Genomic DNA, 21,713 nt, shown 5'->3' with positions numbered 1-21,713 from the left:
TGCAGAGACGGAATTGGTGATATTTTTTCAGTACCTTGACAGGACTACTGTAAGTAATCCAGGTATCAGACCATGTAGGAGGGCAGGAGTCACTGGTGGCTATCAGACAATGTTTTGTGCCGGCTGTGGGCTCTTGATTTTCAAACCTCCCATTTTTCAATCGACCATAGGCCATACTGGCACATTGAAGGCGGTAGTGAAATTCATCATCCGTATCTGCCTTCACCAACAGGTGGCTCCTGAGATGGAAGTAGATGTATATTAAAGTGCGGCACGGTAGCGTAGCGGTTAGCATGACACTATTACAGCACCAGCGATCGGTGTTCGATTCCCGTCGCTGTCTGTAAGGAGTTTGTACGTTCTCCCGTGTCTGCGTGGGTTTCCTCCGGGTGCTCCGGTTTCCTCCCACATTGCAAAGACGTATGGGTAGGTTAATTGGGTTTAAAATGGGCGGCGCGGACTCATTGGGCCGGAAGGGCCTGTTACCACACTGTAAATAAAATTTTTAAAAGAAGTGCCATCAGTTTATGCAAGTTTACCCCTATTCCTTACAAGATACTGATGTACAATGCTGCATTCAGGATCTCACGAACAAACTGGCAAAACTTTTTCAAGTGAACAATGGTCGTGTTCCACAATCTGACTTTCTAGTGGGAAGGTGGGTGAATACATCTGAGCTGGTGAGTTTCCAATCAGGAGGCAGAGCAGGGCTGAGGAAGCATTTCTGATTGGCTAATTGAGAGGCACATCAACAAATAAAAAGAAGGCAAGGTATAGTGGTGTGGCCTTCTTAGAGCTGCTCTTTTTGGGAGCGGCTGTGTGTAAGGAAGTGCTATGTTTGAGGGTTAAATGCTCAGGCTTTGGCTCAAGAGGCTTCGGCGAGAAGGCAGAGCAGAGGTAAGGTCTTTCTATCCTTAATTTTTAGGCTTGGTATAGATGGGATGGCAGTCAGGGCAGTAGTATGCTCCCCTTGCAGGATGTGGAAGATCAGGGAAACTTCCAGTGTTCCTGGTGACTACACCTGTAGGAAGTGTGCCCAGCTGCAGCTCCTGACTGACCGCGCCAAGGAACTGGAGCTGGAGATGGACACACTCAGGATCATCCAGGATGCTGAGAGCATCATAGATAGGAGTTTTAGTGAGGTGGTTACACACAAGGTGCAGGCTGCAGGTAGTTGGGTGACCACCAGGAAAGGTAAAGGGCGTAGGCAGACAGTGCAGGTGTCCCCTGTGGCCATTCCCCTCAGTAACAGGTATACCTCTTTGGATACTGTTGGGGAGTGGGGGGGTGGGTGACCTTTCAGAGGGTAGCAGCGACAGCCCGGTCAATGACACAGTGACACAGGAGACTTGATAGTCAGGGACACAGGTAGGTGTTTCTGTAACCCTGGCTGGTGGTGTTATCTCCCTCGTGCTCAAGGATGTCTCTGAGAGGGTACAGGATATTCTGAGAGGGGAGGGTGAGCAGCCAGAGGTCGTGGTCCATATTGGTACCAATGACATAGACAGGAAGGGAGATGAGATCCTGCAAAGTGATTTTTGGGGAGCTAGGTAGTAAGTTTAAAAAGAAGGACTTCTAGGGTTATAATCTCAGGATTACTACCCATGTCCTGTGCTAGTGAGACAGAAAATAGCAAAATAGTACAGTTTAATCTGTGGCTGAGGAGCTGGTGCAGAAGGGAGGGCTTCAGATACATAGACGATTGGATGTATGGGTCCTCTTCCAGGGCAGGTGGGACCTGTACAAGAGGGATGGGTTACACCTGAACTGGAGGGGAATCAATGTCCTCACAGGGAAGTTCGCTACTGGTACTTGCGAGGGTTTAAACTAGAGCGGCAGGGGGATAGGAATCAGAGCAGCAGGGCAGCAAGTGAAGTGGTTGAGAGGAAGAGGAAAAGATGCGTAGATAAAGATGTAAAAGCAGCAGTGTTGTTATAGTGGGTGACTTTAACTTCCCCAATATTGACTGGGACTTCCTTAGTGCAAGAAACTTAGATAGAGCACAATTTCTTTAGTGCATGCAAGAGGGTTTCTTGAAATAGTACATGGATAGTCCAACTAGAGAAGGAACCATATTGAACCTTGTTTTGGGAAATGAGCCTGGCTAAGTGACTAGAATTTCAGTAGGACAGCATTTTGACAAAAGTGATCACAATTCCTTTAAGTTTTAACATAGTTATGAATAAGGATATGTCTGGACCTTGTGGAATTGTACTAAATTGGTGGAGGGCAAATTATGACATTATTAGGCAGGAGCTAGGGGGAGTGAATTAATAGCAGCTGTTATTGGGCAAATCCACATCTGACATGTGGGAGTGGTTTAAAAAAACAGCTCTTCAGAGCTCAGGACCGGCATGTTCTAGTAAGGAGAAAAGACAAAGATGGCAAGGTAAAGGAACCTTGGATGACAAAAGAGGTGTAAATTAAGTGAGAAAGAAAAAGGAAGCATATGTGAGTTTTAGGAAGCTAAAATTAGACAGGGCCCCCTCAAAGAATATAAAGATAGCAGGAAAGAGCTCCAGCAGGGGATTAGAAAGGCCATAATAGGCCATGAAATGTCCTTGGCAAATTGGATTAAACAGAATCCCAAGGCATTTTATACTTGCATTAAAAACAAGAGGATAACTATGGAGCAGGTAGGAGCTCTCAAAGATAAAGGATGGAATTTATGCTTGGAATCAGAGGATATGGGTGAGGTACTTAACAAGTACTTTGTGTCAGTATTAACCAAGGAGAGGAACATGGAGGATAGTGAGACCAGCGTTGGGCATGCTAATGTGCTAGGACATTCTGAGATCAAGGTGGTGGTGGTGTGGGGTCTGATGGGATATATCCCAGGTTATTGAAGAAGGCAAGAGAGAAGATTGCTGGGGTCTTTATGAAAATCTTTGTATCCTCACTAGCAACGGGTAAGGTTCTGGGGGACTGGAGGGTAGCCAGTGTTGTTCCTTCAAGAAAGGAAATGGGGATAATCCAGGAAATTATAGGCCAGTGAGCCTCTCATCAGTGGTAGGGAAGCTATTGGAGAGGATTCTTAGGGATAGGATTTATGAGCATTTGGAAAGCCATGGCCTGATTAGGGACAGTCAGCATGGCTTTGTGCAGGGGAGGTCATGTCTTACAAACTTGATTTGAGTTTTTTGAGGAGATGACCAAGGTGATTGATGAGGGCGGATGTTGTCTACATGGACTTTAGTAAGGCATTTGACAAGGTCCCGCATGGTAGGCTGATCCAGAAGATAAAGATGCATGGGCTCCATGCTGACTTGATAGTTTGGATTCAGAATGTTCGTAGAAGATGGAGGGTAGTGGTGGATGGAGGTTATTCTGGCTGGAGGGCCATGATTAGTGGTGTTCCACAGGGTGACTTGGATGAAAACGTGGATAGGTTGGTCAGTAAGTTCGCAGATGACACAAAGATTGGTGGTTCTATGGATAGTGTAGAAGGATACAATGGAATATAGATCAGCTGCAGGTATGGTCAGAGAAATGGCAGATGGTATTTAATCGGAGCAAGTGTGAGGTGTTGCACTTCGGGAGGTCAAATGTAAGGGGAATGTATACAGTTAGTGGCAGAACCCTTAACAGCATTGAAGTACAGAGGGATCTTGGGATCCAAGTCCATAGCTCACTGAAAGTGACCACACAAGTAGATACCATGGTGAAGAAGGCATACAGCATGCTTGCCTTCATTGGTCAGGGCACTGAGTACAAGAGCAAGGAAGTCATGTTGCAACTATATAAAACTCTGGTTAGGCCACACTTGGAGTATTGTGTGCAATTCTGGTTGCCCCATTACAAGAAAGATGTGAAGGCTTAGGAAAGAGTACAGAAGTTTAACCAGGATGCTGCCTGGATTAGAGAGTATGAGATAGAGAGGTTGGACAAACCTGGATTGTTTCCTCTAGAGTGTCAGAGGCCGAGGGAAGACCTAATAGGAGTTTATAAAATTACGAGAGGCATAGACAGGGTAGACAATCAGAATCTTTTTTCCCAAGACAGTAATATCAAATACTGGAGGACATATATTTAAGGTGAGGGTAGAATGTTTAAAGGAGATTTGGCGACCAAGTTTTTCTTTTTAAACAGAGAATGGTAGGTGCCTGGAACAGGCTGCCAGGGGTAGTGATGGAAGCTGATACGATAGTGGCATCTAAGAGGCTTTTAGATAGACACGTGAATATGGAGGGAGTGGCGGGATCTGGCTCATATGCAGGCAGAGAGATTTAGTTTAATTTGGCATCGTGTTTGGCGCAGATGTCATGCGCCAAAGGACCTGTTCCTGTGCTGTACTGTTCTATAATTTGTGCTTATACGCCTTCATGGCAGTAAAACTACAATGGATGGTCAAAACAAATATTAATGGATTAAAATTAATCCACAAAATTTTCACTCTGGTGGAATAATTGACAAATGACATAGATCAGTTAAAGATAAACTAGATACATACATGGAAAAGAAAAGAATCCAGATGTAGTGAGAAGGTGGGAGGAGACTTGTGCTTTATAAATACCAGCATAGATCATGTAGATTAAATAGCGTATATTTGTGCTGTAAAATTCCACTTGATGGTAACATAGACTGATAACCAAGCAGACTACAGGACAAAATGCTTTCAAGCTTTACACTCATTAAAATAGTTTTTAATGGCTTTTAAGAGCTTTTAACACTGGGTAATCACATTGACTGTTTTCAATAAATTGTTTAGCAGTTATTTTTAAACTTAAGCCATTAAATTAATTAATCACTAAACTTCACAATTGGTAGTAAATAAGATTATTAAAAATCATGAAGGGGATAGATAGGGAAGATTGTGAGAATCCTTTTCTTTGACCGGGGTGTCTGAAACAAGAGGGCATAGACATAAAGTAAGAGGTCAGAGGTCTAGAGGGGATATGAGGAGTCTTCTCTCCCCACACAGAGTGGTCGGGATCTGGAATGCCCTGTCCGAGCAGATGGTGGAAAACAGGTACCCTCACAACATCTAAGGAGCATTTAGACAAGCACTTGAATCATTAAGGCATAAAGACCACAGACCAATGTGGGTAAATGGGACTAATGTAGATAATTACGATAGTCACCAGGGTGGGTCAAAATGCGTATTTCTGTGCTGTATAACTCTAAGAGATATGAGTCAATTTAAAAGGTGACTCTGGTGTATTTTAGATTGAGCATGGTAAAGTTTAGAAACTATTCCAGAGCCACATTAGGAGGAATTCTTGTGCTTTGACTTCTGTTTTCTCACTCTGAATCTGCTTGTTAACCCAGAATGGATACTTGGGACGCTTTTGTTATTTGCAGAGTTCTTAAGCAAACAGTTCCCTCACCATGATCTCACTGAAGTTGGTAAAGACTGGAAGATCTGCATTTCTGCAATCAACAATATGATCAGCACTACAAGGAGAAGAGTTGTAAGTTCTTATCTCAAGTGTTAATATTGAACAAATTCTGTGAAGGAGTAACATCAAGTTGCTATCCTGCCCTTTCCACTGCAATTCAGAAAATTGTATCAATATTTATGAGTAGAAATTACCTGTTTATACTTCAACAAAATCAGAGTTTATTGTATAACAAATGACGTACTAACGTATTGTGCTAAGCCACAGAAACTTGGAAATTTCTAGGTTCAATTCTAGGGCATGTTGATTTTATAAATGCATTTCATTTTCAGTGCCTTTCTCTGTATTTCATATTGAAATCAAGTCCCATTGAGGAAGTTCTCTAACCCGCTATGCACTTGAATCTGCCACACTATAAGAATGTAGGAGTTGAACTAAATTTGACTCTATTCTGCCTTCATTTGGATCATGGCTGATCACTTTCTGATCTTCAGCTTCTGGCTCTAGTTTCTCAACCCTTAATGTTCATGCCTTACAAGATACTTATCAATCTCAGTCTTAAAACCTTCAGTTGATCCCAACCTCAGCAGGATTTCTGCAGAAAGGGGTCCAAATCTCCTCTTTGTGTAGAAGCATTTTCTGGCATCACCCCCGAATAGTCTCGCTCTAATTTTCGGATACATCCCACTTGATTTCCACTTCCCCCACTTGTCTATTTACTCTATCAACTCTGTGAGAACCTCTTTTATGTTTGGAGTAGAATGACTGGCTTCAGTGCTGATGGCTTCGTGAACAACAGCTGTAAGACTGTTGTTGTCTAACATCACACTGAGTAATTTTATACATTGGATTATTTCTTCTGTTTGGATGGTCTGTCCTATCTAATTTTAATAACACTAGTCCTGCAAAACCAGCAGTTTTGATTATCATAAGGAGATGTTATACATGATTAATAACAGAATTTCATGACCTCTGGCACCAGTGCTTTAGGGCTGCTTGATGGCATATTTGATAAATGCAAACTTCAGTATTTAAGTGATTGAGCTATACCACTGGCCACAAAAATACCGAGTTTATGCAGAGTCAACATATCGGTTGGGGCAACAACAAAGGAATTGTATTTAACAGTAACCTCCTTACCATTGGCATTGAAAGGGGTTCTGCCCTGATCTCTGAGTTGGGAAGTGCAGCTGGGCAGATATCAGGCAACAATGTGATTATGCTTGGCTGTTGTGATTTCATAGTTGAGCAGCCAGGTACTCAACACACATTGTCTGGCTTAACTCTAAGGAATTAGTCCTTTGGTTTGGAAATCTAAGGCATCACTGTAATTCTGCAACAAGATGACTGACTGCCTTTAGGGAGAATTTTGGGAGGAAAAAGCTTGCCTGGATAACGTCAAGTTTAGCTGAGTTATGGCATCAAATGAGAAAGACTATTGTTAGCTGGGTAGGATACATTTCAGAACAACAGCAAAAAGATTATATACTTGGAGTATTAAATAACTAAGTGAAACACTGAAAGTTTGTTACCTGCAGGATTATACTCTTCCAGAGCCCAAAACCTAACAGCAGCTAATTGTATAACTAGGAAACACAACAAGATCATACAAATTGATGTTGGTAATTCTGGTAGAAAAATGCCTTTGTTTATAACTTGTTTTAAGGATATGGGTGATGCTGAATAGTTCAGATTTCCTACTCGTCTCTAGTTGCCCTACATACATTTATAGAGGTCATGTGCAGAATGCCTCTTATTATACATTGTGAGGAAATGCAAAAAAAAAGTGAAATTTATCAAATGCTAGTAACATGCACATAGATAGCATTTCATATGAAGTCTACACTGAAGCTAGTTGTTCTAATAACAGCATGTAGAGGAAGTGGATTATTAAGGAGTTATATTTCCTCTGTCTTCCTGGTGGAGTATATAGCCATTAAGAGTGTGTTTTGGCAGTTTAGGTCTATTTGTTTTTCTGGTCATTACTTTAAATATCATAGCATGTCATTGTTCATGCCTGGTAAACAAAAAATAGAAATTTAATTTCCCATTGGTCAGTATTGAAGATAGTTTTAAACAGTATGATACCTTGCGTTTCAGCTGTCCAGTGTGAGTTGCCAGTACATAAGGCTCTCTCCTGCACCCTCCACTCATTGCCAGCACCTGTCTTGAAAATTAACATCATTTTACTGGCAAGTAGAACTCTGCCAAGAAATATTGTTTACAATGTAAATGTGAATGATTCAGTTTCAGTAGATTGGGCATTACATTGCACTGGAACTAAGACATGATAGCTTCCTGATCAGTAATTTCAGGATTACTACCTGTGCCACGTGCTAATGGAAGTAAGAATAGAAAGATCTGGTAGATGAATGCGTGGCTGAGTGACTGGTGCAGGGCGCAGGGCTTCAAATTTCTGGATCATTGGGACCTTTTTTGGGAGAGGCATGACCTGTTCACAAAGGATGGGTTACACCTGAACTCCAAGGGGTCCAGTATCCTGGTGGGAATATTTAATTTAGCTGTTGGAGAGAGTTTAAACTAATCTGGCAAGGGGATGGAAACCAGGATGTTAGGATACAGGATGTTAGGATAGAGGAAGAGGTATATACGAACAAGTCCAAGATAGAGTGCAGTAATGATGCTAAGAAGGACAGGCAGGTGAAAAGTCAGGATAATTTGCTGAACAATAGAAGTACAACAAAATCGGTAGCAGATACTGGCCTAAATGTACTATATTTAAATGCACGTAGCATTAGGAATAAAGTGGATGACCTAGTGGCACAACTACAGATTAAAAAATATGACATTGTGGCAATCACCGAGTCATGGCTTTATGACGGATGTGATTGGGAACTGAATGTTCAGGGGGTACACAGTGTATAGGAAGGATAGGCGCGTAGGCAGAGGGGGTGGTGTGGCCCTGATGGTTAGTAATGATATAAAATCAATAGAAAGGAAGGACATTGGGTCAGAAGAAGTGGAATCCTTATGGGTGGAGCTAAGAAATAGCAAGGGTAAAAGGACAATAATAGCAGTTATAAATAGGCCCCCTAACAGCAGCCAGGATGTGGACTATAAGCTACAGTTAGAAATAGAAAAAGCATATCAGAGAGATGTTAAGATAATTATGGGGGATTTTAACATGAAGGTGGATTGGGAAATCCAGCAAGGCAGTGGATCTCAGGAGAGCTAGTTTGTGGAATGTCTACGGGATGGCTTTTTGGAGCAACTTGTTGATGAGCCCACTAGGGGATCGGGTGTTTTGAATTGGGTGCTGTGTGACGAACTAGAGGTGATTAGGGAACTAAAGGTAAAAGAACCATTAGGAACTACCGATCACAATATGATTGAGTTCAGTTTCAAATTTGAGAAGGAGAATCTGATAGCAGGTGTATCGATATTTCAGTGGAACAAAGGAAATTACAGTGGCATGAGAGAGGAACTGGCCCAAATTGATTGGAAGAGTAAGCTAGTTGGAGGGATGGCAGAGCAGAAATGGATAGAATTTCTACAAGAAATAAGGAAAATGCAGGATAGATATATTCCAAGAAAAAAGGTTTTGAATGGAAAAAAGGCACAAATGTGGATAACGAGAGAAGTTAAGGCTAAAATAAGAGGAAAAGGGAGGGCATACAAGGAAGCAAAAATTAGTGGGAAAACAGAAGACTGGGACACTTTTAAAAACCTGCAGAAAGAAACTAAGAAGGTCATTAGGAAAGAAAAAGATGAATTATGAAAGGAAGCTGGCAGATAACATTCAAAAGGATACTAAGAGTTTTTTTAAATATATGAAGAGTAAAAGAGAGACACAGGTTGATATAGGACCAATCGAAAATGGTGCGGGAGAGATTATAAATGGGATGATAAAGAGATGGCAGAGGAACTAAATGAATATTTTGCATCGGTCTTCACTGTGGAGGACATCAGCAATATACTAGATAGTCTGGGGTTTCAAGGGATGGAACTGAGTTCAGTTAAGATCACTAGAGAGAAGGTGCTAGGGAAGCTAAATGGACCAAAGACAGATAAGTCTCCTGGACCGGATGAGGTACATCCCCGGGTTTTGAAGGAGGTGGCTTTAGAGATTGCGGAGGCATTGGTGATAATTTTCCAGGAATCGATAGACTCTGGCATGGTTCCAGAGGACTGGAGGGTTGCAAATGTAGTTCCGCTGTATAAGAAAGGTGGGAGGCAGCATAAAGGAAATTACAGACCTATTAGTCTGACTCAGTGGTGGGAAAGATATTGGAATCTATCCTCAAGGATGAGGTTATGGAATACCTAGAGGTGCAAGGCAAGATAGGTCCAAGCCAGCATGGTTTTGTGAAGGGAAGATCCTGCCTGACCAGCCTATTGGAGTTCTTTGAGGAAATCTCAGGTAGGGTGGATAAGGGAGAGGCTGTGGATGTTGTGTATTTAGACTTTCAAAAGGCCTTCGACAAGGTGCTGCACAAGAGGCTGATCAATAAGATGAGAACTCATGGAATTACAGGTAGGATAGTAGAATGGGTGGAGCATTGGCTGGTGGGCAGAAAGCAAAGGATGGGAATAAAAGGATCCTGTTCTGGTTGGCTACCAGTTACTAGTGGTGTTCCGCAGGGGTCTGTGTTGGGGCCGCTCCTTTTTACTTTGTACATTAATGATTTGGATGATGGAGTAAATGGTTTTGTGGCTAAGTTTGCAGACAACACCAAGAGAGGTGGAGGAGTCTTAGATAGTTTAGGAGAATGGGCAAAGAAATGGCAGATGAAGTTCAATGTTGAGAAATGTGCTGTGGTACACTTTGGAAAAAGAAATAAACGGGCAGATTATTATCTAGAAGGAGAGAAAATTCAAAGTACATAAGTACAAAGGGACTTGGGGGTACTCGTGCAGGATACCCTGAAGGTTAACCACCAGGTTGGATTGGCGGTAAGGAAAGCGAATGCTATGTTGGCATTCATTTCGAGAGGTATAGTGTATAAAAGTAGGGAAGTATTGATGAGGCTCTACGGGGCACTGGTGAGGCCTCATTTGGAATACTGTGTGCAGTTTTGGGCCCCATATCTTAGGAAGGATGTGCTGATGTTGGAGACGGTTCAGAGCAGATTTACGAGGATGATTCCCAGAATGAAAGGGCTTACTTATGATGAGCGTTTGTCAGCTCTTGGACTGTACTCACTGGAGTACAGAAGAATGAGAGGGGACCTCATCGAAACATTTAGAATGTTGAAAGGACTGGACAGAGTAGATGTGGCCAAGCTGTTTCCTCTGGTGGGTGAGTCCAGGACCAGAGGGTACAATCTTAGAATTAGAGGGTACCCATTTAAAACAGAGATGAGGAGAAATTTCTTTAGCCAGAGGGTAGTGAATTTATGGAACTCTTTGCCACGTACAGCAGTGGAGGCCCGATCATTGGAGGCATTTAAGGGGGAGATAGATAGGTATCTAATTAGTCAAGGTATCAAGGGATATGGGGGTAAGGCCAGAAATTGGGGCTAGATAGAAATAGTATTAGTTTAGCTCATGGAGCAGACTCGATGGGCCAAATGGCCTACTTCTGCTCCTTTGTCTTGTGATCTTGTGATCACTGCTGTCGAGGTAATATAAAACCTACTGTGATAAAGGAACATACAATTTTGGTACGTGGCAGTCTGTTGTATCTGTTAGAGGAAATGCTTCTGCTTGCACAATTGCACATATTTTGCTCCTATTTTTCCGGCAAAATCGAATATCTGCTTTTCAATCAATATTTGAGGTTGCTTCATTCATAAAGCTGAAGGTTTTAATCAGTTCTGAATATTAAATAGGAAGATGGTGTTATGCTAAGAGCTAAAATGACCTGGGCAATGTACTTGAGATGTACACAACAGTTTAATTTGAAAGGTACATTATCAAAATTATGGAATAGAACTGTCTTTATAAGTTTACTTGTGTGTTTTTGAAAATCTCTTTTCCCTGTTTGCAATTAAATCTTTTCAGTTTTCCTGATAACAACAGCCAAAGGTGACTGAAACCTTTCCAATCAACCAAAGAATGCACAGGTACCTCAACTCTGACAAAGAATGAGTGCCTTAACTTTGATGCAGTTGATTGACTCTTTCCAATGCTGGCTATCCTTGTGTGATAATGTCCTCTCTTCAGTGCTTACAGTGCAGCCATAAACACATCATTTCAATCAATATTTCTACTTTGGCTACATTGGACTAAGGACAAGAATCCCTCGTGCAATACCATCATTTTCTGTTTTCAGATTTCAGGCATTCACAACCGTTTGTCATTTTTTAAAAATATATACACTGATAAAATACTGTACAGCTCAGCAGGAATCAAGCTAATCTTTTATGAGCTAGTCTTACAATTTTCCTTTTATAGTCTCCAGGCTGTTCTGCTTGGGTGTAATAATTTTAAATGCAGAATGCATATAGAACTGGATTATGGGCGTAGGGGAGAATGAAATTGGTATTAGTCAATTATGCTTTACAACCATAGTGCTTGGTAACCTTTTACTTGAGGGCCACAGTCCTACGCATGTTCCTAATCAATGGTTACTCTGAACAAAGCAACAAGACTCAGTTCAGAGAGGATACAGGACTATATCTTCAGTTTATGACCAAAGCAGTTGATAATAGGCACTACTTGAAGGAGAGAATCTAAAAACTATTTATCCTATTAAATAGGACCTTTTATGCACTACATAGAAGCTAGAATGACTGTACCTCTTAATTTTCCATTGCCTTATTGCTTAAAAAGTCAATAAAAAGCACATCTTTGATAAGTGGCTTGGCATCCCAGGTCTAAGCAGCCCATAAAGGGAGATCAGCTACACATGAAATGACGAATCTGCAACCATCCAATTTGATAGGGAAGTATGTTCCCTTGTCTATTTTAAAATTACATTATAATATCTGGCACCATGGTGTGCTTTTATTCTGTCATTCAATGACTTTTGAGATAATAATTACTATTTTTTTCCACTCATTATGTTGAATTTTGTTATCAGGAAACAGGCTCAAACCAGGGAAGAGAATACCTATCTGATGAAAAAGCATCAACTTCGACCGTCTCTCCATCTACCTCTGATTCTGCTGCAAACAGTCAGCTCTGGTGGCTTTACCAGAACCCAACACCATTATCTCCTACTACAAATCAAAAACCTTATGAGAAATTAGGTAGGACTAATTTTGAAGGCTTTGCATTTTTACAAAAAATAGCCTGGTGATTTGATAGTTTAATCTCTTGGCTCAATCAAAAAAGTACAAGTTAAATTTCAGATCTTGTTGTAACTCAATTTCTTGTCTCACTTTGAAACCACTTTGCCTATTCTCATTTGAGCTGCTGTGTGTGATGAAATAAGGCATTCTTCATCTGAGTATTGCCCTGCTGTTCAAGTAGTCTTGCACCTCTTTCTCATAGGCTTTTTTACAATGTTGCATTAGCTTGATGGACATTTTAGGTCAAGGTTGACTTCCTGCTCAACTGGAAGGGAACATTTGTGGTTATCAGTATCAAGTGGGGGGGGGGGGGGGGGGGGGGGGGGGGGAGGGGGGGTGAACGTAATCAAATCAGAAGACAAATAAGGCATAATTTTAATTAGTAAATGAACAAATTAGCTCCCAGTGCTATTTAATTATTGTCAATAATCTATATAATTCATACTTAAACCACACACTAACCAAACTGCCCTTTGGATGTTTGTACCAAATAGCAAACATATACAGCTGCCCTTGGGTGTTTGTAATAGACTGCAGATCTCTACACAGAGAAGTTAATAGATTATAGGTGTATTTCAAATGGGTCATTTAATGCTGTCCATGAACTTCAGGTACCTGGGTCATCAGCCCCTGGCAACTGAGCTTCTGTTTGAATTTTCCCTTTAATCTGTCGCGCTCATCATAACCAAGTTATCGTGCACTCTTTGATGCAGTGTGGCTTAAGAAGTTGCAGATGGCTGTATTTTTGGCAGTATTGCCACTTCAATATCTTGACTGACGCTAGAAGGAATCGAGACATTTCGGCAAGTTATTTAATGGAATAGAACCTATGAACAGGCTGGCTGATGGAATTTAGAGATAAGCTGTGTAAAATAGTAAATATGAATTGCACAGAAAAGCTTGATAGGCTGTGGCTGTAACATGAGAGAATTTTGATGCCAGTCAAAAATACTGAACTTCTGCCTGGTAAAAATTGAGGGTGGAAATCACAGGATTGTGTATTTATTTATTGATCACTTGGTTTTCTGGCCAAGACCCAGCACCATTGAGTGACCAGTCTGAAAGTATCATTTCCAATTCCAGTTAATGTTAGAGGAAAGTAAATCACCCATTTACATCATTTAACCATATGACAGATATACTGGTATTTTTTCCATGGAACCTGTTCTGGGATTTTAAACTGTATTGAAATGTGGCGATCCACTCCAATTTATTGCTTTTTACTTTGATCATATTACAGTAGAAAAGTTCAGGAACAGTTCATTTGGCTGTTCAGTTTGATCTGTGATGCCTACACTAGGGCCTGTCCAAAGCTGGGCCTGCTCATAGTCGAAACTTATCAGTCTCAGTTTTGACATTTTTCTTTGACCTATCTTAAATAGGTTTTGGGAGAGAATTTTCTCCAGATTTCAACAGCATTTTGTAGAAGGAGTATTTCCTGATATGATCCTTGAATGGACCAGCTCTAATTTTATGATTATTCCACCTGTTCTGGGATTCCTCACTAGAAGAAATAGCTTCTCACTGAATCAGGTTTATTATCACTGTTGTATGTTGTGAAATTTGTTGTTTTGCAGCAGCAGTACAGTGCATGACATAAAAATTACTGTTACAGAAATAAATAGTGCAAAAGAGGAATAATGTGATAGTGTTCATGGACTGTTCAGAAATCTGATGGTGGAGGGGAAGAAACTGCTCCTGAAATGCGGAGTGTGGGTCTTCAGGCTTGTGTACCTCCTCCCCGAAGGTAGTAACGTGAAGAGAACATGTCCTGGGTTGTGAGGGTCCTTAATGATGGATGCTGCCTTCTTGAGGCACTGCCTTTTGAAGATGTTCTCAATGGTGGGGAGGGTTGTTCCCATGGTGGAGCTGTCCGAGTCTGCAATCCTCTGCAGCCTCTTTCGATCCTACATATTGGAGCCGCCATACTAGGCAGTGACGCAACCAGTCAGAATGCTCTCTACCATACATCTGTAGAAATTTGCAAGAGTCTTTGGTGACATACCAAATCTCCTCAAACTCCTAATGAAGTAGAACTGCTGGCGTGCCTTTTTCATGATTGCATCAATGTGTTGGGCCCAAGATAGATCCTCTGAGATGTTGACACCCAGGAACTTGAAGCTGTTCACCTTTTCCCACGCTGACCCCTCAATGAAGACTGGTGAGTGTTTTCCCTACTTCCCCTTCCTGAAGTCCCCAATCAATTCCTTTCATCACTCTAAATATCATGCTGCTTTGTCTTCAATTCTGAAGACTGAAACCTTGCTTATTGCTTCTGTCAGTAAATGCTGAATGACTATCCCCAGTATTTTTACCTTTGTGCATATAAACTGACTTGTAATGCTGCCAAAAATCAACTACTATGGTAGAAGTATTAGTATGGTCATGACTTCTGCTGCACTGAACTGGTAATTCTGGCAGGGAAGCTTCAATTCTCCTTTCCTAATCATTAATTTAAGGAAAAGGAATGAGCAATATTTGCATTGTGGATTGGGGGAGGGGATGTAACCTTGTCCCTGCCCTGTTGCGTCCTTGATCTCTGCTAAATGTCTATGGGGAGTCATCAGCATTGGCAGAAAGTGATGGCAAGTTGGATTGAGGGTCAATTATTACAGATGTGTAAAAGCTGATTGTTCACTAAACTGAGCAAAGAATTAAAGGGAGAAAGTGAGAGAGAGAATGCATTGTAAGGTAAACCTTTTCAAAAATACCATAAATGCTAGGAAAATACCATTCAACTGCCTACTCTAACGTCTACCCAGGAATGACTTCAAGGCCATTATCTCACTGAGCAATTTAATGTTCTTTGTCATAGGCAGGCATCTGAATTCTGCTCTAATATCTGAATTTAACTAAATTTAAAACATACAGGATACAGAAACTCTGGTTTTATATAATTGCTTTTTCATTGGAAGATTACTCCTACCAGATTGTATTTCTGCCTAAAAATTAAAACAATTAAATTATTTTAATATAGTTAAATCTATTTTAAGTGGCTACAATAATACGAAGTGTAGAATATGGTCATAGGTCACTGCTAAAATATACAGAAGGGCACGCTCTTATCTGAAAATAAGGTGAAAAAAATTAGCAAATCCATTTTTATATAAAGAAAGAAATTAATGTTTGTAGCACTTTGCTCTTTGGGTGGAGACAGCAGCAGAAACCTCAATTAGTTGCTGATCTGGAGCAGGATCTAATCTCTTCTCCAAACATTAACCAAGTTTGGCTGTTATTAATTAGTACGATTCATTTATTCAGTTTTCTTCTCCATCCCTGCCAGAGATTCCCAGTTAAATGTTGTTCCACAGGCACTATCTACCTTGGAGTGCCCTACCAAACTGACAATCATTGATGCATCTGGATGCATTGTAACTAGCTTATTTATTTTGAATATTCTCTCAGCACTGCCAATGCTTTTTTTTAAAATGGTTGTTATGTTTTTTAGAAAAATATGGGGAAAAGCTACATTGAAAGACCCATAGGAGTTCTGTGCAAATACATTAAACAGGGCATTGCCAGATGAAATTCAACTCATCTGAATTTGCATATCATCAACAGGGGTCACTTTTAGCAATTGGAAGCAAAATTCTGCACCAGAATGTTTAGCCTCCTCTGAACACAGGTTAGTTGACTTGGCTTAAATTTAGATCTGTATATTTCAGCATTGCACTATGAAATGTGTTTATCCATTGAACCAAGAGCAGCCTGTTCTTTAGTTGAAAAAAGCTCATCCAAAATAGTCGGGCAATGTAATCAGAGGAAATATCTATGTTGAGGCTTCAAACACAGCAGCCTTTTGTAAAAATAGGCTAGTGTATCACAGTGGTAACAATTTCACTTATCTTTATTTTCCTTGCTTAGGGTTTTCTTTCGAGCTCAATGGAATTCAATCTTTGAAGCACTGCTGTGAAATGTACCTTTTGCAAGCAGCATCAGACAGCAATCTGTTCACCCTCCTCCAATTTTCCCAAGGGCTTCAGACCAGATAACATGGAAAATAAGAAAGCAGCAGAACAGCCAACCGTTAAATTCCATAAAATGATGCAGAAAGAGAGTAAATTGTTACAAATCTAAATGAGCAAATGAAGAGTTGATTGGCTATCAAGGCTGTATCCAAGGTGGGTAGTTCAGTTAGCAGCAAACCACCATTGGTTCAAAATTATTATTTTCCACTTCAGTTCTGAACCTGAAGCTATGGAAAGAATGACAGTGAAAAATGACATGGTTACCATTAGCCATTAACTCTGTTGCTATGCCATTCTTCACTGTTGTCCGAAACACCCGTGTGACAGAAACCAATCAGATTAGAAAAAGAGGAAAGGCATTACATTGATGCTGCTGACAGCTAATATTTGGTGCTTTCTTTTAAAACAAATATGCTGTTGATTGGTTAACTTGCCAAACTGTATGTTTGACCTATTCGATCTCAATAGGTAATTGCAGTCAGTCTGGTTCCACTCCAGCTCAATTAATAAATTCACGACCCAGGATACTTATTCAAACATGTATACACACAAATTAGTATTTGGAGTAGGCCACTCAGTCCTTCAAGACTGCTCAGCCAATCAATTGGATCATGGCTGATCCCACTGTAACCTCAACTTTGCCTTCCAGTCTACCCACAGAAATCTTTCACCCCCTTGCTTATCAAGAACTTATTTGCCTCTGCCTTAAAAATATTCCAAGTGTCTACATCCACCATCCTTTGAGAAAGAGAATCCCCATAGCACTGAGCCTTACAGATTTGAAGATGGCAGATTCCATTTTTAATCTGAATTTTTAACTGCTATCAGGTGGAGTAGCTTTGGGACTCTATTAGCCTCTGAACATACGAAATAAAGTCCTCCTGACAGCAGCTGTTTCCTATCTTCACACTCCCCTCCCCCTGCCTTGCTCCATCTGTTTTCTTTCCCCCTTTGTCTGCCTCCATCTATCATTCACCTGCCACCCTCACTCACTGCCCCTACCTGGCACTACCTGCCTGTCATCTTACACCCCTCCTCAATCCACCAATCACCTCGGAATCCCACCACTCCCCTTCTCCTCTTTATACCGGCCATCTCACCTCTCCACTCTCAGTTGTGATGCAGGGTCTTAACCCGAAATGTCGACAGTTCCTTTCCTCCCACAGATGCTGCTTGACCTGCTAAGTTCTTCCAGCAGATTATTTGTTGCCCTAGATAAAGTCCTGTTTTTTCCATTAACACTTGACTGCAGATTGACATTTATACACTCAGGAGTTGACTTAACTATAGTGGTATCCACAATGAAATCATACATTAAACTTTTCTGTTCAGACAGAAGGAACAGCATGTAGGTACAATAAAGTCGCAGAGTCATGCAGCGCAGAAACAGGCCCTTCGGCCCCTCCAGGTCCATGCAGTTCCTCAAGTACCAATTATACTAAACCCACTTTATTCTCCCATCATTCCCATCAACTCGTCCTAGATTCTACCACTCACCTACTCACAAGAGTCAATTTACACAGCTAATTAACTTGCCAAACCGGAGCATGCAGGGGAAACCCAAACAGGGAGATCATGCAAATTCCACACAGACAGCTCAAAAGATCGGATTGAAGCTGGGTCACTGGAGCTGTGAGGCAGCAATCCTCCTAGCTGTGCCTATGAAGGGAGGACAAGGAAAAACAGAGCACAGGGGAGAGACTTGGAGGTGAAGTAAACAGAACTGAATAGCAACAGTATGTTTAAGAGTACAGCCAGAACATTGAAACTTGGAATGCATTCTGTCTAATATAAAGACAACAAAAAAAATCAGCTAGGGAGTGACAAATAATAAACTGCTAATGACTTTTTTTTGGTGGTGGGGGGGGGGGGAAATGAGCTACTGTAATTATCCCCAGCCCTAAGGATTTTACTATATGTCATTTATACAGTTTAGGCTGATCTAGGACTACTGTCAGCAGTAAAAAACACACACAAATTTATTTTGTATGTTAACAGAAGCTTTTAAAAATACAACATGAAATACACATTATAAACATAATTTTTAAAAAAGCTATTTTGGTGCACTGGCATCCATTAACCACTTTTTTCTGAGTAAAACTGTCAATAAATTCCTGACAGAGGGAAGCAGGGTTGGGAGATGGTCATTAAACTCTTGAGCTGATGTAAGCAATTAATTTTATAACAAATCACTTTCATTGACCATTGCTAATCACTCTCACCATCTGTGGCACAATTTTATTTCCCTACCAAAGTGCAACATATTATTTTTAATGTTGTCATTACTTGTGAAATAGCCTGGTAGCTAATCCTCAGGCAGAAGGAAGTGCAAAAGCTCTGTGAATCTAGCAAGTACCTAGTAAAAAGTAATAATAAAGGCTGCAGATGCTGGAAATCTGAAATAAAAAACAGAAAATGCTGGTAAAACTCACGAGGTCAGGCAGCATCTGTGGAAAGAGAAATAGTGTTAAAGTTTCAGGTCCAACACCCTTTGTTGGAACCAGAAAAGGGAAAAAGAAAGTTAGTTTTCAGTTGCAAAGAAAGTGAGAGAAGGATGGGGATCAAAAAGATTATTTTTGATGGGGCAAGACCAAATGGGTTAACGTGGCAATTAAAAGCAGATTACAGCTCTTTGTCTGTGTTACTAATAACAGCGCTGTGGTACAGCCCTGCTCTTAACACACAACCCAGGTAAAGAAGCATGTGTACAAGCAACATGTTACACCTGATCTGCAGTGTTAACAGTAAAATGGCAATGTTCAGGCCATCAGAGAGCAGCAAACTCTAGCTTGAGATGCAAGGTAAAAGATCCATAAAGGTCTCAAACATATGTCCACAATGAATATATCAAAAGAGCCATGCTAATGATGTCAACTTTATTAACAAATTTAACACACTGCACAGTTGTCATTTATGGCACATGTTTAAAAAGGTACATTTTAATCTCAACTGTTTCTCATTTCAGAATGTAAATATATTTGTACTTCACAATGATTTGTGTTGGCATGTAATTTAAAAATCCGCTCTGTAGCACATAGTCCTTTCACAAATTGGGTTTGAGTTTTTATTTTGTTCAGTTCAGGGTTTTTTTAAGTTTTCATTAGCATTTGGCAAAATTGGGTAGTATCAGTCATATAAAGAAACTTCATAAAAGTGGCACATCAGTTTTCAGACTCCATGAAATGCAATTCATTCAGAACTAGTTGTAATAACAATGACAGGCTAGTTCAGGCTTTAGCTCAATTACTTGCTCATAGTCTTTCATGTACTTACAAACTCTAGTTGCTTGACACCCCACTTCCACCCATACTTTAACTCTTGGCCTCTTACACCAGTCACGCTACTTCACCAGTATATCCCACAGACAAACAAGAGAATCATGTAGTCACTATGATCATTTTTTAAAAATGTAAAATGTTCTGAAAGTCAAATGAAAAAAAAATATTGGATGAGTGATATTTATGGCCAACACAGACGTTCATTGATGGAAAAAAAGGTTCCAGGTCAGTCTTCAGAAGTGCTATTTCAATTATCAGATAAAGTGACAAATGTTCAAGTCCTACATAATGTGTAAACAAATGTGGAATGCCAGAGATAACTGATAACACCAGGTGGACTGCTCAAATCTGCTGTAATCAGAAGGAATGTATGAACAACCCTAGGCATTGCTGTGCCTCAGCAAGGGCTCAGTTACTGAACTGCACTGTACTCTGCAAGGGCACCTGCAGATGATACATAGAGGACACTGCTAATACCAATCAAAGTCCCCTTTGATCCATTCCATGGGGGACAACAGGAATGCAAGCCTATTTGTAGTTGACAGATGCACTGAGCAGGTGACTAATGAATTGCGTAGCAAGACAAGCATTTCAATCATTTTCCCATTGAAAAGCAATCACAGCAAGGGCAGGACTTGCAGTTTCATTATATTACCAGATTCACAATGTACACTGTTGGCACCAAATGGCCACCCAGAACAATGCCATGGTTTATGCCAACAGTAAAAAGCTTTCTCTCTGTCAGTGTACAACTGGAATATAACCAGCAACATCGAGTCATACAGATCGGTATCCAGGTCCCAAGAAGGAGAGACACTATTTTTGTTTCAAGACAATCACCCATGCCAAACTTGTTCGAAGACAAAGGCAGACTTCAGGAGTGGCTGTTTCAATTCAAAGCATAGCCATTTCAGCTATAACTAATGATAATCTTGCATAAGCTCCAGTCAGAAGCAGTGCTTAGAAAGGGTGAACTCCAAAACCTGATAGAGCCATCTTTCACATTTTGAAGTCTGGCATCACATATTTGTATAAATTAAGATTATCTCACACTATTGTCCTGCTAGGTAGTTCTGCTGTACAAAGAGAGTTGTAATGGTGGTAGAGGTGAAGGTTCACTTATCATCAAGACTTTGGCAGAACAAACAATGGTGCATTAGTTGTTGCCATGGAAACAATTCTGCAGCCAGGAAGACTACTACAGCACATATTAAGCTAAATGCAGACTGTGCTATTCTTCTGCACATAATCAATGGCTCAAAAAAATTGTCTTCTGTTCTATCTGAATTACTATCAATGCTACTGTATTCTGTAACATCACAAACTCTCCAGCTAAAGGTCAAGTAAAATGGTGAGACAGCCTGAAAGATGACTGTCTCACATGTATTCCATTGCCTTTTAAGTCTCTCCATCAACGTGATGGCTAGCCTAGCCAAGGGAAAAACTGAAAGAAAGCATTGATGTCGTTGAAGCTCTATTTCATAGTTCTATGCATCCAGGTCTTCAGTATGACATAGACAGATAGGAACAGGCCTCCACAACTGCAATCTCAGAACTCACAGAAGCCGCTCCAATTGTACAAAGATTCCTTGTCAGTGGATTTTTTTTAACCACACAATTTCCTGGATGTTCACGTGCCAAATTTGTAAACTCACACTGCAGAGTAATTTTCCCCTAGAACATTGGTAGTAGATTCCTTTACACCCAGCCTTGGAGATTTGCCTTGTACAGATTCCCATAGATCATGCATGGTACCAAAAGTAATTGGACCTGAGGAACAAAACAATTTAGACCTATAGATGGTAGGTTCCTGTTCTTTTATTGTCTGTTTCAATTGCTCCTCCTCACTTATTCAGTGGGACTCAAGCCTACCATCTAAATCTTTGGAGTTAGGCATGTGCTAGATGGAATGATGCAGGATGATATGAGACA

At 40.7% G+C, this 21,713-nt stretch overlaps 1 protein-coding gene across 2 annotated transcripts in view; it reads left to right on the top strand.

The window, feature by feature from the left end:
- The window catches only part of LOC127569274 (uncharacterized), a 106,869-nt gene that overhangs the window by 71,728 nt on the left and 13,428 nt on the right, over positions 1–21,713 (top strand). For both annotated transcript variants that reach the window (XM_052013759.1, XM_052013760.1), the window contains 2 exons: positions 5,302–5,411; positions 12,325–12,493. In XM_052013759.1, coding sequence (XP_051869719.1) covers positions 5,302–5,411; positions 12,325–12,493 — 279 coding nt within the window. The remainder of the gene's footprint in view (positions 1–5,301; positions 5,412–12,324; positions 12,494–21,713) is intronic.

This window comes from Pristis pectinata, chromosome 4 (assembly GCF_009764475.1).
Source record: "Pristis pectinata isolate sPriPec2 chromosome 4, sPriPec2.1.pri, whole genome shotgun sequence".
Classification (NCBI taxonomy): domain Eukaryota; kingdom Metazoa; phylum Chordata; class Chondrichthyes; order Rhinopristiformes; family Pristidae; genus Pristis; species Pristis pectinata.
The sequence above is the reverse complement of the archived record's forward strand: the minus strand, read 5'-3'. Positions and strand labels throughout refer to the sequence as shown.